A 26525-nucleotide genomic window follows, 5' to 3' on the forward strand; every position below is an offset into this window, starting at 1 on the left:
CTACAGTGACCCAGATGACAAGAGCTACCCTCAAAGGAGCCCAGCCCCAACAGTCACCCCCTGCCGACCCACTGGCCGCATGGCAGGACTGACCCATCTTCCTAAAGCTGGAGCAGCTGCGCCCCTACTCTGGACCCTCCCAACTCTCTGCTCATCATCGTGCAGTCCCAGTTCCTCCTGCTTGGCCACATCCCTGTGTCTCACAGCTCTTACCTCTTTCAGAGCTCCAGGTAAACGAGCCACTCAAGTGCCCCCAGCATATTCCCCACTTCAAAAGTCTACAGCTTTGCTTCTTCCTCGCACATGAAATCCGTTCCCCTCCTGCTACTCATGCTAATCCAAGACTGATACTCTCTTCATGTTGGCCTAGCTATAAAGCCATACACCCTTTCCAGCAAGAATTTGACAACTTCAATAAGATAAACAAGACAGAGCTTTAAAAATGTTCCTTTATAGAAACACAGTACAGTTGACCCTTGAACAACACAGGTTAGAACTGCATGGGTCCACTTATATGCAATTTTTTTTCAATAGATACTGTAAATGTGTTTTCCTTGTGATTTTCTTTTCTCCAGCTGACTCTATTGTAAGAATACAGCATATAATACATATAACACACAAAATATGTGCTAACCAACTGTTTATGCTATCAGTAAGGCTCTGGTCAACAGTAGGCTATTCCTAGTTAAGTTTTTTTAGGGGGGTCAAAGGTTATACTTGGACTTTTGACTACAGGGGGGCGTGGAGGTCCATGACCCAACCCCAGCAGTGTTCAAGGGTCAGCTGTAATTCCCCTTTGCAAGGCTCAAAGTAAGAAATGAGAGATACAAAGAACCTTTAACTGCCACTTGGGGAAAACCCGTAGCAGACTCATTGGATGGTCTTAAAAATGATGTATGACGAAAGAAAACAAACAGGTCTGTCCTTTCCAAAGGATGCAAAAATCTCTATTTGACATTGTTTTATACACAGGGTCCAGCTTCTGCTAAGTAAGCAGCCTGCTTGAGTGAGGTTGGTAGGGTAATAATATGGTGTAATAATTTATAGTTTTAGTTTGAACATTTCACCTAAAACATCATACGGTGTGCTTGAGTGTCATATTGCTCTGTTACAGAGTTACATGCCCCTGATTTTGCAATAAAAAGGGACGTTATTTGTGCCAGACCTTGTATTTGTAGATAGATAAGGGAATTAAGGAATTAAGCTAATGGAAATGAACAGAGCTGAGGACAATAACTTAAATACAAGAATTTTAACGCAGTGTGAGAACTTGAAAATTGTACAGTACATAAATGCCTCCACAGGGATTTGTTCATTTAATAAAATTTTATACAATCACTAGAAATTAAATTCTACAGACTATTTTAATGACCAAAAGAAAGTCCGATGATAATAGTTTTTAAACAGCAGTTTACAAAATTAGGACTTCCAATTGTTTGTATAAGCTTTGAAACACATCAAAGTTTATTATAATCATGTATAGAGGTCATCTCTAGTGGAGTTCCAGGTCATTTTTTACAGTCTTAAACTTTCCAATTTTTTATAACATACGCATATTTTAATTACATTGTTAGAAAAGCAAAGTATTATAGATAAAACCAAGACGGGATATTTGAAATGTACTTACTCATTTGCTCTTAAAACAAAGAGTGGTCCTGCTGCCTGTGGGGGCTGGGTGACCACACCCTCAGGCGAGCCGTCGCGTGTGCATGGGGGGGGGGGGGTTGGGTTGGGTGACTGGAGCCAGCATGCTGGTCCCCCTCAAGTTCCTCTCTTCCTCAGTCTGAAGCTACAGATCCCTCCTGATGACCAAACTCCGTTATGAAACCTATATGGCTTGTTCCTAAACAACTGTCCAGGCTCTTACCGGCAATTGCCCAGACGTGCTTTAATTCATTTACTTGTTCTGCCTAGTTCCTCAGCCCCACCCCCCTCATGGACTGGCACTTTCAGTTTCATGTCCTTAGTTGACCCGTGTTCCTACAAAACTCAATTCAATGGTTACCTCTTTTGGGAAGCCATGCCCCCACCCCAGTCTCAACTCCACCTCCCCTACTCAAATCACGGCCTCCTGCCAGAATTGCCACAGTTTCCTCATGTACTATTTTCTAGCACTTGCCACCAACTCTGATCACTGCCTGTGTGATTATTTCATTACCATCCATCTCTCTGTAAGTTCCTGGAGAAAAGCCCCAGAGTCAGGTTTTATACTCATCACTCAATGTATTCCATGCGCCCATTAGAGTGTCTGGACACTCAGTGGAATACTTGTTGGATGAATGAATATTTTTTTCATCTGCAAAATAAGAGGAGCTCACCTAGATTTCAATCAGCAAGGTCGAAAACCTAAAGTTCTAGGTGAGCTTGCAGCTTCTGGAATCCTCCACTCTCTCTAAGGCTGGCTACCCAGATTACATCACCCTCACTGACATTAACAACTTGATTACCCTTCCATTCCCCAGGGCTCAAGGGGAGCCCCCAGGGCTCATGGGTTTCAGAGGAGAGAGAGAGGAAATCCTGGTGGGCCGCTGGGTGATGAGTAATCTGGAAGCTTTTTTAAAGCTACTCCCACATCTCCCATCCCTGCAGTAACTTGATGAGACCTGCATCGGGCTTGGGAAAAGGTTACACAAAGGTCACCTTCCTTCTTCTTCCCTGGTCTTTGCAGGTGACAAAGTGTAATGATAGAACAATAAAAGTTTCTGAGGTCCAGGCATTGTGCTAAATGCTGTACCTATAACTCATTTAATCTCCCCCAGGCTACACTGTAATAAGGTAGGTACCACTATGGCCCCATTTCACAGATGAGGAAAGTTGAGGCATAACAAGATTTGGGTATTTGCTCAAGGTCTCAAAACTCCAGAGATCTTACTTACTCTTAACTACTATACAATACTGCCTCTATTTAAAAAGCAAATGTTGCCAAAAAGAGATATTAATGATGTCCATTCCACCCACTGATTCCTGCAACACAGTGCTTTACTACTGGTGGAAGCTGGAGAGAGGAAGTTGGGGCTTGGCATCCCGGTGGGTCATGTGGCAAGGATTGCTTTCTCGGGCTGAAACTCAAGAGCAGTGATGCTTGTGGAATGAACACTGACAGGTTCCCCCCCTCCCCCAAGAATAACAATCACTGGTCTATGGCAAGCTTCAACTCTCTGCCCTCAGAGCTGCTGGGGGTGCGGGGGGGGGGGTAGTTTGTTTGTTTTTTGCAAGAAGCAAGCTATGCGCATCAATTATCAGGAACTCTTGAATCCAACTGGGACCCCAAATAAACGCCCCGCCTTAATCCCGGATGAAGTGATACACACAACTTCCAAAGAAAACCTCCTGACCTTGCAGCATTCCGAGTAAGTAGACCGTGATTCTGGGGACAATGGAAGCAAAGCCGTGCTAACGCATCCTAGGGGATTTAATTTGCACTAAACAAAAGGATGCCATCTCTGATACGGCAACCCACTGCCTCTCCTGAGCACTCAACCAGCCTACAGGTTCTCAGCTTCCGTTGAGCTTAGAATAAAATCCAAAGTCCCTACCATTGCCTCCAAGACTTTACATGCTCTGGCCAACCTAATGTACGCGCCGGTCTATCCTCCTGGGCTCCGGCCACACGTTTCCCAACGTGCCTCCAATTCTCAGCTTCTTCAGGCCTATGCTGCTCCCTCTACCTGGATTTTTCCTGAGTCCTCATCATTCAGATTTCAACTCAAGCATCACCTTCTTCCTCCAAAACTTGGCCTTCAAAGTCTGAATCCCCACCCAGCACCCCTACAGATTGAAAACTATCCCTGAACACTGTCTGGTTCACAGGCTTTCAATACTTCCACAAAAGGTTTGCTGAACCGGAAAACAAAAACCAAAAAACCGAACACACTACTCAAATCTGCCAGCTCTTTCCATTCAACCCCTCAAAATATCTGGGAGGAATTAAGTCCTAATAAAAACGTGTGCGAGCAATGGCTCAAAACCAGGGCGGCAACCCGCAGCAGAACTGCTATCCCGTCTAAAGCAAGTTCCAGGAAAACCCTTCCATGAGGGAGTACACACTTCTCAAGAAGCGAAACCAAAAGGCCAGAACGAGCTTCCTACGAGCAGCGAGGGCCGTAGACGCAGGGCGCTGCCTACCTTGAACTCCGCGGAAAGTTGTGGGGTGTATTCGCGTGTCCAGAGGGCGCGCACTAGCGCCGCCAGGTGCTCGGTGACCTCCGAGCGGCCGGGCGCCGCCCGGTAGCGCCCAAGAGCCAGGAACTCGGCCAGCAGGTCGGTGTTGCTGAGACACTGCACCACAGCGTTCATGAAACAGGTGTTGCCGTGGTTCTTCAAACCCTGCGCGCCCGGGGGCCTTGCCCCATCGCCGGGGAGCTGGGGCTGGAGTCGCGGGGGGCGCCCCCCACCTGGGCTTCCGGGCGCGGCTGGAGCCGGGGCCGGGGCGCAGGCAAAGTCCCCTTCACTGTCGCCATCGCAGTGTTCCGGCCGGGGCCGGGGCCAGGACTGCGAGTCCTCCGGGCGGGAGCGGCTGCCCAGCGCCAGCAGGAAGCGGCTAAGCAGGCGGCGCAGGGAGCGGCGACGGCGGAGCCGGGGCGCAGGCGGACCCCCTTGTACCCCGATCCCCGGGCTCGGCTCCATTCCTCCCATCCGCGCGCCTCCGGGAGCGGATCCTCGGACCCCAAGCGGACTAGCCGCTAACGGGCCTTTACAACCCCGAACAGGAGCCGGGGTGCAGGTTACCTGCAGACCAGGTGTGTGGGGACCGGGTGGGGGCGGGGCCAAGGGCGGGGCCGCCCCTCCCCGCGCGGGAATCCCGCCGCAGGTTCCGCCCCAGGGCAAAGCCGGGCCAGCCACCGCCACTCCCGCCCCCGCGGCGTGGACCGGGAATAAAACACAGAGTCACCGAGGTCACGTTCCCCTCGCCTCTCAGAAGCTAACAGGCCCGAATTTAACCTCTGTTCCTTTCCCCTCCCAGCCTTCAAGCTGTGGAGATAAGATTGGAGTGATAACATTGAAAGCGCCTAGTAAATTTGCAAACTCCTGGCTATTTCTTAATTTCTTGTAATTACGTCCAGATACATATACAGAAAAGGGAAAGAAAAGGAAGACTCTCCAAAGGACAGTCTCAGGCACGGTGAGAGGCGTGCACTGGGAAGTGTGAAGGGACTGAGCGCTTTTGTGCGCCGCTGGTTCCTCCGCAGGCTCCGGTCGGTGCAGACGCGTGGCGCCACTCCCAGTCTGTCTGCGGGGCAGCGGGGGCAGAACCTGTGCGGGGATCCGCCATCCGAGGACCAGAACTGGGAGCCGCGTGTTGCCCCGCGTAAAATAACCTAGATGGTTATGGTTTGCTTTTTTAAATTATAGAGTAAGTTAGAATCATTTCACAAAAACTTGCGAGACTTGATCATCCTTGCTTTATCTGGTGGAGAAACGGGTCTCCAGAGAGGTTAAGGCAACATACTGAAGCCACTAAACCCGAAAGCAGAAAAACCGGAACTCGACTGCCAGCCCCACAGGTTGGCTCTTTCCAGTCTGAGCCCTGTGCAGTATTTGCTTACCAGGAAGTTTTCTGGATCTCAGACGCGTCCCCTAGGCGGTCACCTGCTCATTCCTTAACGCGAAATCCTGGGTGAATTGTTGCCCAATCAGAATCCACTTGGTCTTGCCAGGCCCTCGATTCCCTGGGTAACTGCAGGACTCCTCTCACTTTATCCTCTAACTGTCGGGTTTATAATTAATCAGGCAAAGTCTCGAAAAATGAATTTCGCATAGATTTTCTACCTCAAAGAGAGATCAGCAGTGCCTGTTTATGCGCCAAGGCCCTGAAATGTTACTATTAAAGTATTTGACAAATAAGAGATCCTACTTATTAAATATCCACCTTGATCTATCAAATAGGGCAGCAGCAAGTTACCAGATGCAAAAAAAAAAAAGAAAGAAAGAAAGAAAAGAAAAAAGAAAAAGTCTGTACTGTGCATGGGGCCTTGGTGTTTCCTGAAAAGGTCACTATTTACCCTCTCTGGAAAAGAACCCCCTCTGGATGATCAATATACGACGTCCATTTCCTCCTGCTTCTGTGGCAAGCGCAGGAGAAAGATTTTATGGCCAAAAAAAGCACCCATGAAATTTCATCCTTGATATTCACCCCAGGGTCCTCGATGATACACCTTAGAGAAAGCACTGTAATTCATGTTGTCAAGAATTCTGCTGATGCTTTAATACATTATTTCACTTAATTTTTTTTTTAAGATTTTATTTTTTTCAGAGAGAGCGAAAGCGAAACAGCAATGTGTGGGGTTGCCTCTAGTGCGCCCTCTATGGGACCTGGCCTGCAACCCAGGCATGTGCCCTGACTGGGAATTGAACCCTTGACACTTTGGTTCACAGGCTGGCATTCAATTCACTGAGCCACACCAGCCAAGGCTTTTTCGCTTAATTCTTACAGCAACCTTCGGAGCAGGAATTTATCCTTGTGTTACAAACGATAAAACAGTGGCTCAGGGAATAAAAAAATAATAAAACCATGCCTGGCCAGGAAGTTCAGTTGGTTGGAGTGCCCTCCCAATATGCCAGGTGTGCTGGTTTGATCCCTGATCAGGGCACATGCAGGCCAACCACTGAATGTGTACATAAGTGGGACAGCAAATGGGTGTTTCTGTCTCCCCCCTCCTCTCTCTAAAATCAATAAATAATAAATCAAAATAAAAAGCCACCCAAGATCTAGATTCAAACCCACATCTTGCCCCATGCAGCTTGACCAATGAAATGCTCATTAAGAAGGTGAGCTCACATTCCTTATTTTCAGAGAATATCAGCAAAGTCATCCATGGATGTATCATGAGGAAGGGCTGTGGGGTTTGCAGAGTCCTAGAAAAGGGTTTATGACAGGAAACCAACAACCAGACGTTTATTCATAATAAAAAGACTTTTAATTACAGCTCGGACCAATTATTCTTGAGCATATTTCAATTTTAATGTACAGTTTAAGAATGTCAAATACATTCTACAAAGGAATGGAGAAACTTATAACATATTTTGACTAAAGAACAAAAACAAAAACCATCAAACACAGCCTCAGAGTTATGTAAGCGGTGCCGCCCGACACAACCGCGGGCGGTGCTCTGAATCTCCGCTGCTTCACGAGGCAAACGGGTACTTCCACCTCAGGACGGCTCCGTCTGCGCTTACACTGATGATGTGCTGATTTCCTGGGCTTATCCGAATGCGCCTGATGTTGCCGCTGTGCCCAACCCCAACGTGGGTCACTTCGCCTTCGTTATAATCCCAAACTTTGACCATATGGTCATGTCCACCTGAAAAAAGACATTTATATGGCATTGCTATAACAGAATACAGAGAAACAGCCTTGATTTCAAATAAATGAATTATTTTCAACACATGCCCTGGGGCCAATTTAAAGGAAGACAAACCTGTCTTTATAATAACTCTTTTCCTTGATTATAAAGTATACGTCTGTTGTAGTAAAACTGAGGAAAAAATACAAAGAGTTGGCATTGCCCTTGATCCCACCACCCAGAAAGAACCACTAATAACATCTCGGTTTAGTTCCTCCCCGTCTTTTCTCTGAAAGTATGCAGACCTACATACATGTCTGTGTATGTGACTGAGATCACACCATGTCTGCTTTTATATCTTATTTTCAGTTAATGTGTTTTTGAAACTTTAAGTAATTTGGGTCATTTCATTGTTAATGTCACAAAGAATCTAAGGGCCTGGCAGGAAATGATATTGATGTTGTTCTAACAGGCACGTTGTATAGTAAATGCCCCCAGGAAATACCGATTTAAAAGCCTGGCATTTAAGACTTCAGCAGGAAATAACAGAACAAGACACAGCGGACAGCACAGGCCATGAAGCCAACCCGCCCCCTGCCCCCCAAATGCCAGCAGTTGTGAGGCTTAGGTTTTACTTGTGCCCCTCAGGTTGCTGGGCAAACATTTTGTCTCACTGACATGTGACTTCTACATTTTTCTTTTCCAACCACACTGGCTGCAGTGCTCAGGCCTGACTCAAACCATGTGCCCCCTAGACCCTTTTGTGGTCACTTCCAGTGACCTCCTGCCTGAGAGCTCCTTGTCCCTATTTATCTAAGTCAGGCTTGGCTTTTTTCTGACCCCAGTACTAACCTGTGACGAAGTGCACTCCTTCCAGTGTGATATCCATACCATTGATTGACCCCGACAAAGAACCTTCCAACTCTCTGATTACTGACCCATCAAACACTTCCCAGTAAGCAATCTAGAATTCCGGAGAGAAGCATTAGGCAGGACTCAGCTCAGTGCAATCATCCACTCACATGCCAACAAAAGATGGTTCTACTTTATATAGAAGGTGGCAAAAATACATCACAGGATGATAATGTCGTCTCAAATTATAAATAGGCTAAAGCAGGGGTGGAGAAACCATTTTAATATTTTTAGTATTGGTTTTTAAATTTGCGTTCTATTTAAAGTGACGTTGATGTGCTGGTAAACCTGGATTGCGACAGAAGCGCTTTTGATCAGACCAGGCAGACTGAATCTGAAGTCAGTCGTAAAAGAAAAAGGAAACAGCCACTGCATCGGCTTTCCCACGTCTGCTCTGAGAGCAGCAGAGCCAGGCTCCCGGTCTTGTGGAAGGGAGGGAGGAAGGGCACTTGCTTCCATGGCTTGGGGAATGAGCAGTGCAGACAGTGCCGAGGCTGAGGCTGCGCCCTACACAGCCCACCGCTCACCGCAGCTGTCCCTCCCTGCTCCTCACTCCACCCCTATTCCCAACTTTCTCTTCTGCCTCAAAACAATCAGCATGCCACAGGGTGGACTTTTAAAGACAAATGGTTAATATCTGTCCCCCGCTGGCGAGGGAAACTAGATTAGGGGTGAAGTGGAAGGGAAGACAGGGCTCAAAGGAGAGATTTTTCTCTGAATGCACTGCTTTTATATTTTTTGAACTTTGAAACATAAATGTACAGTGTGTTCAAAAACTAAAATTTCTTTCTAAACAAAAAGCATTTGACCAGAAATCAGGAGTGTGGACTTGGGCATGCACTTCACCACTGTCTTTGTTCATATTGATGGAAACTTACTGTGTTCCAGACTTTATGCCAGGAATCTGCATTCCTCTGAACCTAGCTAGAAATTGTGTAAGATATATATATGATTTATAGATACATTACTTATACATATGATTTATATGTATGTGATTTCATTTGATGCTTGACTGCCTTGACATAAAGTTCTATTTTATAGTGAAAGCTGAAAGAACTACTAAAAACACACCCAAATCCTTGTTTCTCGGGAAGCACACAAGTAATTTGTGCTTGACTACCTGCTTTATCAGCCAAAGAGGTCAAAGCGACCCTCTTGACCAGGCCTCAGGCTTTCCTGAATATTCTCTGCCTAGCACGGTCTTCCCTGAGACATAAGCATGGCTAGGTCCTTCTGTCACTCCGGCCTCACTCAGCTCCCAGGTCGCCTCCTTAAGGGAGGCCCCCTCACTGACCACTAGCCAAGTGGCTTTCTTCTTCCCAGCCCATGTCACAGAACCTGTTCTATTTTCTTTTCAGCTCTGTCACCGTCTCATAGCCTCTCATTCACCTGTTCACTCATTGTTCACCCACGTATTTGTTTACAGGTCCAAGTCTGTGCCCTCCTACTCAAAACCAATGTGTAGGATAAGTAAGCTCCATGACAGCAGGGACATTGTCAAGTCCCCTGCACTTAGAATAGTTTTACAGACTCATGATTTATGGGTTACACATTCTGGTAAAAATTCTAATAAGAGGGAAATAGGCTGGTTCAAGTCTCAGAAGCTGAAACCTAAAATATGGCAAATACCACACTAATTTAGAAACTCTATGAATCATATATCGAAGTATTAATGATGACGTGGTGGTTAACTCCCTCATAGCCATTCGACCCCAGTTCCAAGAGGAAGCCCACTTAGACCACAGGTCAACACAGGTTGGGCGGGCATCAGCCAGTCTGGGCCGATGAGACACAAGAAGGCCACCTACAGAGACTGGAACCGAGGCCGATCCCCGTGACCCCCCATGGCATCCTGTCTGTGTCAGGCAAGTCTTGGTTGGACCGAGCAGCACTTCTTGAGTCTTTATGATAAAGTGTCTCTAAAAAGTAGTCCCCAGTCACCTGGGAAGTTTCAACAGGAAAAAACTTTACTCCTAGATTCAAACTTGGGGATAGTGGGAGGTGGGTGAGGCACCTTTACTATTTTCCCTACAATATTTTTATACTTTTAACTCATCAACATCTTCTATAGCTAGGAAAAGTTAAATATGCAACCTCTTCTTCAGTGACCTCGAAGTCATCTCAAAATCTGAATTAGAAGAATCCAAACCCATTCATTGGATGTGCGCACAATTCAGCTGATCTGATATGGCCGGCAGGGTGCATGACACCCCAGCATCCTCGCTCCTCCTATGCGCCTCTTCCTAACGCCTCCTACTGGCTCCAACGGGAAATGTTCCCCCAAAGGGACCAATCTTCACTCAAGGACACAGACTCTCCAACTTAAAAGATTTCTAATACATTGGTGAAGCAGATCAAGGAGAAGAGATGAGGAGCTCTATTGTCATTCAATTTGAATTTAATCAAAGTGACAACTGGTTTGGGCACAGCAATTCTTTTCTGGCCTCAGAAACTTCCTAACAGTGAAAAGCAGTATGTACCAAATACCTACCAGTGGCAGGCACCCTGCTGTAAACATTATATTCGAGTATGACTTTAATCCTCACAGCAACTCTATGAGGTTGCTGGCATCATCATCTCCACTTTACAGATGAGGAAGCAATGGCACCAAAAGATTACAGAGCATTTCCGAAGTGGCGTGCACGGCTGGTAAACAGCAAGGCCGTCATCTGCAGTGGCGTGGTCCCAGAGCCTGCACCCTCAGCCACAACACCTCACTGCTTTTCCGCTGTACCAGAAAGAGCTTAGCTCTTGCTGGGAGTAGTTACCTTTCTGTCTGTCCCACTGGTAATGATCTGGAACTCCTCAGGGTGGTAACAAACACACTGGAACAAAGTATTGGCCAGGATCATCTGATTCCTCCTGAGATGTCTAAAAAATAGATTCAAAGCTGGAAAACTTGACTTTCTCTCCACTAGAAAATGTCATTACTGTTCAAACTGGATTCGGTACAAGCTTGGATTAGGTTTGGTTTATTTATTCCAAACAGACTTCCTGTTATTCTGCCCACTTCCACATTGTCCCACTGTACCTATGGGGCAGTCAGAGAAGGGGAGGGGGGAGCTTTTCTGAAGACAAAACACAGGACTAAATGGGAAGCCTCAAGATCCGGTGAGAAAAGAGGCTGAACTCAGAGTCAACCTACTACCTTCCACACAAAGTGCTTTATTCCCGAGGCTGCCATTTTTGAAGTGAAAGTCTAGACAAGCTGAGTGGAAAAGTGTGGGGAGAGCTTTCAAATTTGGATATCCTTTGGCCTTACTGAAAGGGAGTGGATTCAGTAGGCTGGGATAAAGCCCACAGATCTGCATTTTTACTCAGCATCCCAGTCGATTCTAACGTGCACAATAGTTTGAGAACCACTGCTTTAGGTACTGCCCCAAAATACGGAAATCAGCTTCTCCTTCCACTGTCAAGAAGGCTGGGCGTCCACCTCACAGGCCAGGCTCCAATGTCTATAAAATGGACCTTCTGCACAGTTTCTTCTCATTATTGAAGTTTTCAAATGTGGTATGTGAATTGAACATTTTTAGAGACTTTGGCACAAATTAAGCAAATATTCCTGCTATGGAACAAGGGGGCTTAAAGCTTTGAAGCAGTCACCAACTATTCATGGAAACAAGTGTAGATATGCACTCCCAGCCTATATTTTCCCAGCGGGAAGTTCAGCTGAAGGCTAAACCCTCCCACAAATGTGGTCCCTGGACCAGCACCAGCGGCATCATTTGGGAGCTTTTACAAATGCAAGATCTCAGATGCTACTCCAGACCTTAGAATCAAAATCCACACGTAAACAAGATTCCCAGGTGTTTTGCATGCACATCAAAGTTGGAGACACACAGAGCCCAAAGACACAGGTGTACTTTGGTTTTGTTTTTTAATATATTAAATAAACAGTGCTCTGCCTTTGCCTTTAGTTCCCATTCTATTCTCTCCAATAAAGAAAATTTTCTATTCTTCTGCTATATCTATATTTTTATAGAGATATAAATACATCTATATATATTTCCTCCCACCTCTGTACTTAAGTCTCTCTACTGCTGTTATATGCAGAGGAGAGGCATCTTAGTAGTGATAGAAGGGTGCAGGGTGGAGGAGAGATTGGTGGAACAGCATCTAATTCTCAAAATAAACACACGGAAAAAAATGCTCATAGTAAAAAAAGTTCTTGAAAATAACTTTGGATTATTCCAACGATAAAGTTCACCTGCCTTGGTCCAGTGAGCTTGGAGTCATGAGCTCTATGGACACAGTGACGTGCTTCCGGTACGAGGGGTCCCTGAGAGTGAAGCCAACCCAGGGGGAAGGGCAATCCCACCTGCCCCACAGTCCCATCCCTAGCAGGCTTACCCTGGGACTGACAGGGTGCCTGGAAGGACCAGAATTTCCGACAATACTTAAGTTATTTCCCTCCTCCCTTTTGGGGGAATACTTAAGAGTTAAATATATACAGATATAGTTAATATATATGGATATCCATAAATATATATGGATATAGTTAAATATATTCCGTATAAATGTATACGGAAAGTGACCTCCCTACCTGTCCAGAAACTTCTAACATCCAGTTCTTCCTGAAATCTATACCCTTTCCACCAGCATCCATGAGTAGCTATGGGGACAAATGGCTTCTGATGAGTACCACTTTGTGTTTTCTTAAATAAGGTTTCTATACTTCATTTGAATCTTCTTTCAAATTCAATACAATGATGGTGTTGTTGGGCTTGTGAGTGCCACTTTGTCCTCCCCCTCAAGGGTACCTACACAAGGTCCCAAATGATGCAGGTGCCATCCGTGCTGGCTGTGACACACTCCTCATTGTTCTTCTTCACCCGGATGCAGGACACGGAGGACTGGTGCTCCTTCAGGGCCTCCTCCAGCTTCTGGATCTGGCAGCCTATCTGCCACACCCGCACCTGAAAGCCACAAGGCACAGGCTTGTAACATGCACTTGGGACTTTTGAAGGGATAAAAAAAATTCTAAGAGTTCTCCCACCTCTGCTCTGCCTGACCTGTTCCCCCTTGGTTGAATAGGATGGGAATGCTAAATTGTAGACCAAGAATATTCTCCCATGAAGCCAGAAAAAATGCACCAAATAATCCTGCACCTGCTTCTACTTTCAGGGCTGAGAAATGTGTTAGGTTCCAGCCATTAAAATGGATAATGCAAGGGCTGCCGCTAACCCAAGAGAAATAGCATATCTACTCACTTCTTCCGAGCATTGCTCTCAGGTTTCTGGTGCCATCTGGAAACCTCATGGGCACTCAGATTCACATTCAAACTTTCATGTCAGTGGCTCGAGTTTAATCATTTAAAAACAAATGGGTTTCAGCCCCATCAAGGATAATACCCACTTTTGATTAAAAAATATATTTTCTAATACCCCTTTGCTATCCTGAAGTGAAATGCATAGGTAATACAACTGCCTACACACAATTTCAAAACAGTCCATATGGTGCCTTAACTGTAATAAAAAAGGAAAGTTATTTAGTCATTATCGCATGTCCTGTAATGGATAAATGCTCTGTTACAACTATATCAGAAAACATAACAATGTAGTCAGATGCTTATGCCTTCTTATATGAATGTGCCGGACCTATGAGAAGAAGAAGTGCAGAAACTGCTCTGTGGAAGTGGTACAGGACACTGACAGGACCGTCGTCCTGGTGAACACTAGACTAAAAACTGGTGTTAGGACAAGTAATTTATGTGTACCTGACCAGAGGAAAAAACAAAGAAACTCATTCTAAAACACTTCCTTAGTAAAGAAAATTGAGAAGCATGAGGGATCCCAAATGAGGGGGGCCGTATTTTTTTCTTTGGTGTCCAAGTAATTTTCCTCTGTTATGACATGGGATGGGATAAGGACTTTGGCCAAAGAAAACAGATCTCCAGGGTTGAAATCCCACTATGAGTGGGGGCATGCATTTGACCTTTTTCATCAGAGCATGGTGTGGGCTCCAGCCAAAGAGCCCCAGGACTAGAACTTTGGGGGTACCGGGCATTAGCCCCTTAGCTGTGGGACTGCTGAGGGGGGAAGGGGACAAGGTGGTGGAATTGGGGTCTTCACAACTCAGGCAACGGCCATTAACCAGTGAAAATGGAAGCTCCTGAGTATTTTAGCAACTACTGCATTCATACCAGGGCACACCTGCTGGCCAACAGCCCTGGTCTGTTGTACTTATAAAGACCTTGAAGACCATGCTTTTTGGAAGGATGGTTCTGAAATAGCTGTGGGGAATGAGAGAAAAGCTGACATGGTCAGAAGATTGCAGTCACTTTGTAATGCGTCATGTCCTCCAGCAGCCCTCATCAGCTCAGGTTTAGCAGCCTTATATGCAACTGGTCTGGTCCCAGCCAAGTCTGGGCATCAACAAGGCTGATGCCGCAAGAGGCCGAAGGAGTGAGGAGGATGCCGAGGGTGTCGGCAACAGTGTGGCTGAAGGGATAAGGGAAGGGAGTCAAGCCAGAAGGGTAGTGATAGGCAGACATGGAGGATTGTTGAGGGCTCGATGTGTCTACAGCGCACCTGAAAAGTGGCTAGTCCAGAGGGAGATGTGCTCTGAGTATACAATGCACACCAGAATGTGAAGACTTAGAGCATATACAGAGTGCAAAATGTCTAATTGATGGGAGCAGTGTTATGTCCATATGACCACAGGCAGCTGAAGCCCAGTGAAGGTAAAGAGCACCCCCTGGCCAGTTCTCAGAGCTGCAACAGGGTCGGGTGAACCGGTGCCCAGGCAGTGCGACTCCAGAGCCCAGACACTCGGCCGCGCGTCTGCTTGGCCCAAACTCCGCTAAAGCCTACACAAGATGCTGTGTCCTCCCTCTCCCTGATGTCATTGCTGGATGGCATGGAGAAAAGAAAGGAAAAGAAAACATGCCACGTCAAGAAAGGGCAGGCCGTGGGGTACGAAAGCAGGCAGGGAGGAAGAGAGGAGAGGCACTAAGGTGAATAGTGGGAGATGCTGCAGGGTCCTCGGAATGATGGAAGGAAAAGGTCAAGTGTCATAATTTCAGTAGTTCTAAAAATAGCATCTCCTTTAAAAGACAAGATAAAGAAAACTTATATAACTACAGTCTTTGAAGGGAAAGAACAAGTATGTATTCCAAAACTTTGGCAGAACACCAACTTGGATTCCTAGCTCAATTCTGTATAGAACATTTTCATGTCTGCATCTTAAATGTCCTTTCTGTGAACAAATGAATTTATATGCAGATTTATATTATTAGAATTTTAATTTATGATGTATTTTAGGATCTCATCAAAATCTTAATTTGGTCCTTCCTAACTCCTAGAACAGGTTAAAAAACATCAAGTAAGTGATCTCTTATCAGGTAGTCGCACTATATTGAGGGCTATTTTTTAAAAAAGATTCTACCTCCCCTTCCCCACCACCGCTGATGACCCTTTTACAGTCACTGGTGGTGGCAATGGCCGTCACGCCGATCCTGTGGGCATTGTTAATGATGTACATCAACCGGCCTGTCTCGGGGGCAAAGGCTCGGATTTTACCATCGTCCCACGCTGGTAGGAAAAGAAAACAAAAAGCAGGTAAGATCAGTATATCACACTCTTTACAGACTGTTGCTCTCCTAAATCACAGGTGAATGTCAGGACTGGGGAGCAGTGGCGATGATGGAGGAAAGACGCCAGTCCCCCACCACTTTCCCGATTCCCAAACTGGTCATGCCTGGCTGAGGGAAATGTGCGGCTTGCCTTAGTTGAACCTGCCTACATGCACATCCTGCTTTAGGGGAGAGAAATTAGAATGAGGAGAAAGGAGGGAGATCAGCTCCCACTTTCCCCTGAGCTGCAAAACTTGTACATTCAACTACTTATTGGATATAGCATGTGGGGTGTACAATTTAACATCCCCAAATAAATGTTGACTTCCTACTCTCCCTCCTGCCTTTAAATCTGATGCTCTGCCCCACCACCTTCACCATCGTCCTCAGCTCAGTAAACGTTGCCACCATCTATCCAGTTGCTCAAGCCAAGAACTTCAGAGTCATTCTTGATTCCTCTTTACTCCTTCTACCCAACCCAACTCAACATCAAATCCATCTGCAGGCTCCATCAGCACCACAGTTAAAAAACATTCTGGATTTGAACACTTCTTAATTCCTCCACTGGGACCACCCTCACCCAAGCCATCTGCCTCTCTCTTCTGGATTATTATAACAGCTTTTCCCTGGCCTTGGATTCTTGCTCACCCACAATCAATAATCTATGCAGGGGTCAGGGTGAACCTCTTAAAACCATGTTATCTCCTTGACCAAGAACTTTCAAAAGCCTCAGTCTCCTCTACTACCACTCTCCCTGAATGCTGACCCTAACCTTACCCTCTAAGCTCCAGACACACCAGTCACCTTTCTAGTCCTCAAATACACCAACCTATTGCCTGCCTCAAAGCTATTGCCCACCTCAAGGCTGTCCCCTCTGTCTGAAATGTTCTTTCCCACATCTTCACATGACCGGCTCCTTCTCATCATCTTTACTGTCACCTATTGACCTTAGCAATTGTAAATAGGACCCTCAAGGCAGATCCCATTTCATCAAAGACTTGAGGAAGTGGGGTGATGGTGGTGGTGAGGGAGTGACCTATGGGGCTCTCTGGGAAAAGAATATTCCAAGCAGACCAAACAGCTAGACCAAAGACCCTACGTGCAATGTGTGTGAAGAATAGCAAAGAACAAGTATGGCCAGTGGGAAAAACCAGGAAGGGACAAAATCAGAGGTAAAAAGGTGGAGGTGGGGGAGGTAAGAAGGTCATATAGGGCCTTGTGGGCAACTGCAGTAACTTTGTCCTTTGTTCTTTGAGAGTGAAAGACCTTTGAATCCTAGAAATGGCATGATCTGACTCTCTTTAATAAGAGATTTCTGGCTTCTGTGTTGAGAATAGTTTGAGGGAGAAAGGTGGTAGGCAGGGGCAGAAGCAGGGTGACCTGGTGGGAAGGCACTTGGGTCATTGAGAGAGAGAGAGAGATGCTGGTGACTGAGACAAGGGTGAAAATGATGAGAAGTGATGGGGCCTTGGATGTGCTCTGACGGGGGCTCACTGATGGGGGCAATGAGTGGAATGTGAGACAAACAGGAGGCGATGATGGCCTGAATGTTTGTGAACTCTCAGTGTGATGCAAGCCAGGAGCTCCTGGCAGCCTCTGTGTGGAGAAAAAACATGCCCAGGGGAGAGGCCAGCATGGAGGATACAGAGCCAAGAAAAGAGAGATTTGATGGGGTGATGGGCTTCTGATGTCAGCATTTAATAGCCAAACCTGAAGATCTACTGGCTTTCCATTGATGTGAACTGCTGAGTCCACTTTTTGACACCTGAGAAAATCTTTACATGGATTGAACATAAGTAGTAGTAATAAATTATTTTATTTTTTTCCATTTTTAAAATTTTACTGTTGTTCAAGTACAGTTGCCTGCCTGTCTCCCCAAGCGCCCCCCGAAACTGCAGCCATCTCCCCCCGCCCCTGATTCCACCCCCCTTGGTTTTAAATAAATTATTATTTTATAGAAGAATATTAGTTTTAGAGATAGATACTAAAGGATGTATACATGAAATATTATGATGTCTATAATTTATGTTAACATTTTTGGCATAAAATAATCAACCAAATTAAAAATATATTCCCTTTGAGATATAACTTAAAGCCAAGGTTTTATCCCTTGAACAACAAAAGGCGTTCTAATACAAGTACCTTGTACTCACTGAGGGCCCAGATTCATTTTGTAATTGAATCACCAAGTTTTCCTGCTAGAGAGAGAGCTACATGCTCTAGGTAGCAATTTGGCAGAAGAAAAATTTCATTCTTCCTAGCTCAGAAAGTCTCCCGGCTGGAAGGGACTTTAAAGGGAGGCTAGACTAGAAGCAAGGAGGGCTGGGTGGACAGTGAGAGGCTGGTCCAGGTTATCCACTGGTAGAGAGCAGGGTGTAATAAGAAAGACAGAGTCCCAGCCCCAGCCACAGCGGGAGGCTAGATCTTGGTGTGTCGACATTACCTGAAATGATGCTCTTGCCGTCTCTCATGAAATCGATGCTATGGCAGGTCATGTTGGGTACAGTGATGCGCAGCAGCTCCCTGTTGGACAGTGTGTGCCACACTCTGATGTCCTTCTTGGCACAGGTGGCAAACAGCTCATCTGTGCCACTGAAAAGAACCCACCAAGAGGATATGAGATGCGGCCATAGAAGAGGCACCATGTTCCTTAGATGCATGTCTGACAGCAAAAGTATGTTTTGTAAGAGTAAAGGAAAGCATGCCTATTAGGCATCAGTTATTTCAAGGCTTGATAGTCTTACAGAAGATTCACATAATCTTATGTGAAATGGCATTTGAGGCTGACAAATCTTCTGTGAATTATCTTTTGCAGTCCTTTCCCTTGAGGAAGGGTTGGGACAAAGTTGCTCAAAAAGAAAATGTCAATATAAAAGTCTTTCAATGTCCTGGTGAATTGGAGGACAGTAAGTAACATTTCTTGAAATAAATTATTTCAGGTGAAAATATTTGAATTATTAAATTATTTCATCGTGAAATATTTATATTAAAAGAGGCTAAACAAAACTTTCCCCGTGAAGTAGATAATCATTAGAATTTCAATAAAGAAAATAAAAAGGGTACTAAAATTCATGTTTGCACATAACGCAAAACACTTCTTTGCTTAGTTATGAGAAAATATAAGACTGTGGACAAGGAAGAGAATCGCAGAGTAATTGGTCAGTCAGGGTTTCTCTGACTGGGTTTTTTTAAAAGGACAATTTCTAATACAGAATTAAAAATACCAATAAGTCAAAAATTTATAGATTAGTCCAATTTGTGTATAAAAAGGAGTCACACTAGGGTACAATAAAGACCACCTGCTTTACAACTGTGGAAGTCTAGCTAAAGTCTTGAGCTAAATTTCAGATTTAAGTACTTCTCAAAGTTTTTCTACATTTCCTCATGAGCACATTGATGAAAAAAGAGTCTCTCTCACTCGTGTTAAGATCTACTCACTTTTGAATTGATAGAAAATAAGTGGATCTTTTCCACAATTTTTTGCTTTGGGGCTCAGAGATAAAATTATTATGGCAGGCTAGTGACTTAGAAAGAATAAATGCTAAACAGGACAGCAGGTAAGATAGAACTCCTTGCCAAACAGTCTCAAATAACAGAGATCAAAAGCCAGACTTAGAGAAGAAACACTTATATAAAATAAGATAAGTTTTATATTGGACACGGCCTTCAGTGAATGAGCTTCTCCTTTGGGAAAGTGAGCTCTTAAGGAGGTGCATGGGCCCCTTGTGAAAATTAAGTATCACAGAGTGAATACACCTAGAGAACTTTCCAGACCCTCTCTACCCTTGATAAATAGTCCACTTGCTCAGGACCCAAGGCTAGTCCAAAATGAGCCATTCGAGAAGTAGAGTGTCCTTAGTTTAGGATCTGAAATGTTAAGTTCCAGAAATAACCAGACTGATTGGATCAAGATGGTACACTAGGACCATATGCTTCCACCCTAGCATCTAAAATCTCATGCATATAGAAATAGAGATGACAGAAATAGAGATAGATGTAGACATGTATACATACAAGTCAGTAAGAAAAAAAGCCGAGGGAGTTCTTCCTCAGAGACCTATACATTTTTAAAATGCTAAACAAAATTCTATAGACTGAAAGGAAACAACACCAAATGCTAACTTAGATATTTAAGAAAGAGTAAAGAGCATCAGAAATGCTTAATTAATTAAAATTTTGAAAACATTTATGGCTGTTTAAAGAAAAATTATAAATATTATACTGATGGGTTTATAACATATAATAGGCATACATGAAAGCAATAATACCAAGGATAAAAACTGGCATAAGGGAAACATAGTGTTGCAAAGTTCTATACTGCATTTTATTTGAAGCATCTAACATTAACTCTAAGCAGACTGTGATATATTAAAGATGTATATTGTAATTCTCAGAGCAACCACTAAAAATTAATGCAAAGATATACAGGTAGAAAGCCAATGGAACAATCAAAATAAAATGCTAACAATATCAGATTTAAACAAAATGTGGCCAGAAAGAAGCAATAGAAGAGCAAAGAAGAGTTGAAACAAAATAAAACAAATAACAAAATGAAAGATTTAATACAACTGTATCAAAAATTACATTAAATGTAAATAGACTAAATATTTTAAATAAAGAGATTATTACACTGGATAAAAAAGCAAGAACTAAAGGGAGAAATCTACAATCATTGCTTGAGAATTTTTTAAAGGATTTTATTTACTTATTTTTAGAGAGGTTAAGGGAGAGAGAAATAAAGGGACAGAAACATCAGTGTGCGGATGCCTCTCACACACCCCCTATTGGGGACGTAGCCTGAAACCCAGGCATGTGCCCTGACTAGAAATTGAACCAGAGACCCTCTGGTTCACAGGCTGGCACTCAATCCAGCAAACCACACCGGCCAGGGCTTTTGCTTGAGAATTTAATACATTTCTCGCAGTATGAGATAAAACAAGTAGACAAGAAATCACTAAGGATAAGAAGATCTGTATGAAATTGACAACATTAAAAGCTTCCACAGAGGAAAAAAAATGACTTTTAAAGTACATACTGAGTTATTCCATTTACGCAAAGTTCAAAAGTAGACAAAAGTAATCTATGGGACTAGAAGTTCAGGTGGTGATTGTCTTTAAGGAAGAGTGCAAGGGTAGTTAGTAATCAGGAGGGCTGTTTGGGGATATTGTAAATGTTCTATTGTTTGACGTGGGTAGTAGTCATATAGGTATGATAGTTCATGTGAGAGAATTGGCTAGTGACTAGTAGCAGGCGTCTTTTGGAAATAATGGAATGTATGTACTAAAATTAGATTACAGTAATGGTTGCACAGCTCTATAAACATGCCAAAAAACATTGGATCGTACACTCTAAATGTGTGAACTTCATGGTACATAAATTATACTTCAAAAAAGCTTCTTTTCAAAAAGAAAGGTAAGAAAAACACAATTACTCATAATTTATGTGTATTCCATATGTAAGATATACTTCATTAGAAAGTTCATTAAAATTCCTCTTATACCTGGCCAAATGATCACTCAAATCTGAGGCTTAAACAAAGATATATTTAGATAAGACCAAATATTCTATACATAAACTGTCTCTGAAAAAATTACCCCCCCAAAAAATCAAAGAAAAAGATGTGTGGGGAAAAAAAGAGAGTGATAAAAGCAAAGAACAAAAGTCATAGTTAAATATAATTAATTGCAAAAAATAATAATATAATCTGGTCTATAATTCTAAATAATTTTTGCATGGAATGTGATAGGAGAAAGGTGAAGAGGCAAATAAAATATATGGAGATTCTTGTTTCTTTGGAAAATAGAGTATCAATGTTAGTCAGCTGAAGTCTTTGACCAAAAAAATGCTTAAATATGCATATTAAAAATTCAAGGGTAACCACTAAATGAATAAAAATAAAATGAATAATTTCCTAGTTACCTGCAGTGGGGAAGGGGAAAACCGGACCAAATAAAATATGACCCCTAACAATAAAAGACAAAAAAAGGAAAAATGTTAAATAGAAAATATTTATAAACCTATTAAATAGTAATAAATATGAATGGATTAAATTCTTTGGAAGAACAAGACTTATCTAAAATGAAACAATACAGCCCTGGCTGGTGTAGCTCAGTGGATTGAGCGTGGGCCTGCAAACCAAAGGATCATGGTTTGATTCCCCGACAGGGCACATGCCTGGGTTGCAGGCCAATTCCCAGCAGGGGACGCACGAGAGGCAACCATACATTGATATTTCTCTCCCTCTCTCCTTCCCTTCCCCTCTAAAGATAAGTAAATAAAATCTTAAAGAAAAAGAAACAATACAAATAGGTTAAAAATAAAGACATACAATTGATAAATAGGCAAATGATAGCAGAATAGACATACAATTGATAAATAGGCAAATGATAGCAGAATATTGCAGAAGTCGCAGTGGTTTGTGCATGCTTTCTCCAAGTATACTAATGCTTTGGTATGCAAAGCAATTGAAAACCACGTACATTAACACAACTAAATTCACAAGTAGAAGAATGCAGTCTTGGCCACCACATCCAGGTACTCCACTGCTCCTCTAGCTCAGCTGTCTCTGTGATGCAGCAGGGGGAGGCGACAAAAGAGAATTGGCTAGTGACTGGTAGTAGGCGTCTTTTGGGAATAATGGAATGTACGTACTAAAATTAGATTACAGCAATGGTTGCACAGCTCTGTAAACATGCCAAAAACCATTGGATCGTACACTCTAAATGCGTGAACTTCATGGTACATAAATTATACTTCAAAAAAGCTTCTTTTCAAAGAGAAAGGTAAGAAAAACATGACTTACAAAACTTGAATAGGTCAATAACTTATATGAGAATTTTAAAAGATACTTGAAAATCTACTCTTCTATACAGCATCCAAACCAAATAATTTCATAGGAAGCTCCTTAGAAAAAGGAGGAGAAAAGTGAGACAAAAAGGAAATGACCAATCAATATTCAAAAAAGATTCACCTGATGGGAAGCAGCAGCCATTTTCACTATTACTAATATTTGGGAAAACCTAACCATAATGACTCTGGTAACCAAAAGTACATTTCATGGATCTTAAGGATCGAGTTTTCAAACTGAGTCTGGCTACCTGTAGAACAACAGTTGTGAATTTTGTAAATTCAAGCAATATACTGAGGAAGTTCAGAGCAAAAACTGACAGCTTCGAAGAATAAATCTCACTGAAGATGAAATGTGTTTCAAAACCAAACAGTGGCAAACTAAGACAGAAGCTCTCTTTGATAACAAAACTGTGGATGGCTGTTTCACTCGTTTTGTGTAAGATTCACCAAGAAATACTGCAACCAGATCCAGAAGGCCTCTCACGGTCACTGCCACCAAGTGCGTGGAAGACTCAAGAGATGCAAAACAAATGACTGGAAAGAAGTTTGAAAGAGGCACTGCTAAGCTTTTCCCAGATAGAGCTAGGGGAATGTAGAAAAGTTCTGCCAGTCTATTTATCCTTTTCATGATGCAGAAAAGCTAACATTCTAAATAAGTCTGAATTTGAATCGTAAAACCTAATGTAGTTGTGTGGTAAAGATCATAGAAAAATTTATTAAAAATAATTCACCATAATAGAAGAATTTAAGGAAAAATCATAATTATGATTTATTATGTTAATAGATAGTAAAATGCATTAATAAAATGACATTTCTTTGCACACTGCACCAAATCTCCATGTTCTCATCATTTTTACAGGTGAAAAATATTTTCCTATTCTACTTACAAAGGAAAGACAACGTCCTGCACAGCTTCAGAGTGACAAGTCAATATGAGGGTCTCTTTGAAATCTGTGAAGTTGACACAATAAATGTGTGATTCTTCTGTTCCTACAAAAAACTGGTGTCCTTCCCCTCGAAGCGTGATAGAAGTGATACCACCTTCTAACTGGATTTTCCTTTAAGAAGAAGCAAAAAGGTAATGTAGGGTCACTTAATCAACAATTATTTATTAACCATCTGAAGCATTACGGAGGGCAGAACTCAGGCACATGACCTGGGAAATGCCTTCGAGGAGGTGACACGGTTGGAAAGGCGGTAGGTAGGAAGCCGGGTACCCTTGGTTACAAAGCGGGAGGCAAACATAGGTTCTGATGGGGAATCTTCACCAGTGAGACACAGCCTGAAGGGGGCTGTGCAACATGGTAGGATGTGAATGGAGGGAATGTTCCAGGCAGACGTGTGAGCACAAAAGACCACGGCAATGAAACACTTCATAAGTTCCATTCCTGGAAAATAGTCCTAACACCAGAGGAAAAGAACCTTTATGTGAAAGGCTGTTACCACAACCTTATTTAAAAGAGTGAAAAGTTGAAAGCGGTCTAAACGTGCAGTTGTAATGAAATGGTTAAATGATCTATGAGACAGAAACTACAAAGAATATTTGCTTAGCTGTTAAAATCATCTTTGAAATACTATGGAATATATATCTATATCCCCACAATAACTAAAAAATAGTATATAGTAATATTTAAAATGTTTATGCTGTTTACATTAAGTAAAAAAACCAGAATACAAAACATTATACACACAATAAGTACAATTATTTTAAAAATTATATGAATAACAGACAAGAAGAAATAAAATGTTAATCGTGGCTATCTTCATCAGAACTTTCAGGGATTATTTTATCTTTTTCCACTTTCTAAATTCCCTTTGCTCCCCAAGTGTTTAATGAGTATGAGTTTTAAAAAAAAGAATATATAAATATAAATAAATGAGGGCCTAGAAACCCAACCTTCTCTACAACCAATTTAGTGTTGACACTAAGAATTCAATGGGGGCTCTTGGGCAAAGAACCAGCCTGGGAAATGCAGTATTTTACAGGGATTCCTGTGTTTCTGGGACAGAGGGCGGTGAAGGAAGAAAGGGTAGACCCCAAGTCATAGTCCAGCTCTTTCACTGAACTACTTGTTCATAGCAACGTACAAAGTTGTATTTCATTTCATTTTAATTAGAAAAGCCATGAAAAGTACAGTGTCTTGTACACGGCCATGAAAAGCTATGAAGAGTATAATAAATGGTACACCAAAATAGCTGGTGAATATTGGTTATTGTTTTAAAACATGTATTCAAATGCACTAACTAGTAGTTCATGGGTACATAATTGGTACCCATTGCACAATAATTTTCACTGAATAAACCAACATTGAAAGTTTGAAATCTGAGTTTCCTTGTCGAGTAAGTTCATAACAGCGTATTTCCTCTGCCATGGCTTAATGTATCAGCTAAGTAAAAACGTGTTTATTAGCAGAGAAGTATTTCCCTGGGTAATAGTGAACTACTTTGGTTTGATTCAACATAGGCCATTGTCTTATTATTGGCAAAGAAACCACCATCCTGATTCCAATTATTCATTATAACAGCAAGATGAAATTCTTGATCAAATATCACTTTGCCAATGTCACTTAGTTGCAAGCTTTCAGCAAACCTCCCTCTGGTGGGTCTCTCCCCATCCCAACCACGTGGAACTTACTTGATGGGTTTGTAGCTGGGGCTTTTACAGAAGGCCAGCAATCCGGCTCCTGAGCCCACCAACAGCCCCCCCATCTTCAGGCACTTGATGGCTGACACTCCCTAGGGGGAGAAAAAGCACTAAGGAGAAGGCCAACTGGTTTTGTCACGAGGAATCAGTGGGGGCCCTGACACGGTGGGCATGGCCCTGTCAGTGCTGCCATGCATGGTGTGGATGAAGCTCAGGCAGCTGCTGCCTGTGGTGCACTGTGGCGCGGGCCAGAGGGCTGGGACTGGCGATGAGCTCCAGTGTTGGAAGTAGCCCTCCTGGTCCTGCAAGGAGCAAGCGCACTTCACCAGGAGTCCTCCCTTTCACCTGTGCGTTCCGAATATGTTAAGAAGGAACACTTTATATTCAAATGAATATGAGAGCAGTCAAATGAAGGAGAGAGCAGAAGGCATAAGCACAGCCAGAGCAATGTTTGCTCCCCAGTCGGCACCATTTTCGTTTAATTCTTATCCTGCAAAGAGACCATATTTGACCTCCAGAAAAGCACAAGACTCCTTATTGTTTGGTGACTATGTTCTCTGAACTAAAGCATGCAGTGCATAATCTTATAAATAATATAAAACATTTGAATTCAAAGCCCTCTTCAAAGTTTGGGGGGGTTGGCCATCCTACAGCACCCACTATGAAGTTCTAACTTAAAAATGTACACGACCAGTATTTCGCTTTAAAGCTTTCTGTAATAATGTAGCCAATTTCTGTATAGCCTTGTGTCTTAATCAAGTTCGAATATTATAAAACGAACATTATGTCCTTCCAAGTTACATTAAATTGAATCTTGCTTGTTTTTGTTCTAAAGTCATTTCATGATGTTGGAGAAGAGAAACCAAGGCTCAGGAATATGAAGGCACAAACCACAATTACATGTTCCCCCAGCTTCACCTCTAAAAGCACCAATCCAGGACAACAGGGTGGGTGCCTGGCCCACGAAGACAGCCAGCCCTCATAAACATGTTTAACATTTGTTCAGGGACTTGGCGAAGTACAGGATAAAGAGTTCGACAGAGTCTCAAATGATATATCTGTAATTTCTAAGTAAACTTTGAGACTGTAGATGATACTGTTCAAGCGCACATGTTCTGGAGCTAGTCTGCCTAGGTTTGTATCGCAGTTCCACTACTTGCCAGCCATGAGATCTTAAATGGTAAGTGCCTCAGTTTCCTCATCTGTAAAGTAGGGATAAAAAGGGGACCCATCTCATCGGACCGTGGGAAGGATCCAGTGAGAC

At 43.1% G+C, this 26525-nt stretch overlaps 2 protein-coding genes across 3 annotated transcripts in view; both read right to left on the minus strand.

The window, feature by feature from the left end:
- Nucleotides 1–4728, minus strand: part of USP43 (ubiquitin specific peptidase 43) — a 60747-nt gene extending 56019 nt beyond the window's left edge. For both annotated transcript variants that reach the window (XM_053672721.1, XM_037164991.2), the window contains exon 1: nucleotides 4126–4728. In XM_053672721.1, coding sequence (XP_053528696.1) covers nucleotides 4126–4635 — 510 coding nt within the window. In that variant the 5' untranslated portion in view covers nucleotides 4636–4728. The remainder of the gene's footprint in view (nucleotides 1–4125) is intronic.
- A 2216-nt stretch (nucleotides 4729–6944) lies between these two features.
- Nucleotides 6945–26525, minus strand: part of CFAP52 (cilia and flagella associated protein 52) — a 33501-nt gene continuing 13920 nt past the window's right edge. Inside the window, exons 7-14 of the mRNA XM_037164946.2 lie at nucleotides 25253–25353; nucleotides 23505–23675; nucleotides 18212–18360; nucleotides 15582–15727; nucleotides 12960–13111; nucleotides 10964–11066; nucleotides 8136–8247; nucleotides 6945–7301 (exon numbers count right to left, since the gene is read on the minus strand). Coding sequence (XP_037020841.2) covers nucleotides 7126–7301; nucleotides 8136–8247; nucleotides 10964–11066; nucleotides 12960–13111; nucleotides 15582–15727; nucleotides 18212–18360; nucleotides 23505–23675; nucleotides 25253–25353 — 1110 coding nt within the window. The 3' untranslated portion in view covers nucleotides 6945–7125. The remainder of the gene's footprint in view (nucleotides 7302–8135; nucleotides 8248–10963; nucleotides 11067–12959; nucleotides 13112–15581; nucleotides 15728–18211; nucleotides 18361–23504; nucleotides 23676–25252; nucleotides 25354–26525) is intronic.

Source organism: Artibeus jamaicensis, unplaced genomic scaffold (genome assembly GCF_021234435.1).
Source record: "Artibeus jamaicensis isolate MK-2021 breed Jamaican fruit bat unplaced genomic scaffold, CSHL_Jam_final contig_781, whole genome shotgun sequence".
In the NCBI taxonomy this organism is placed as follows: Eukaryota; Metazoa; Chordata; class Mammalia; order Chiroptera; family Phyllostomidae; genus Artibeus; species Artibeus jamaicensis.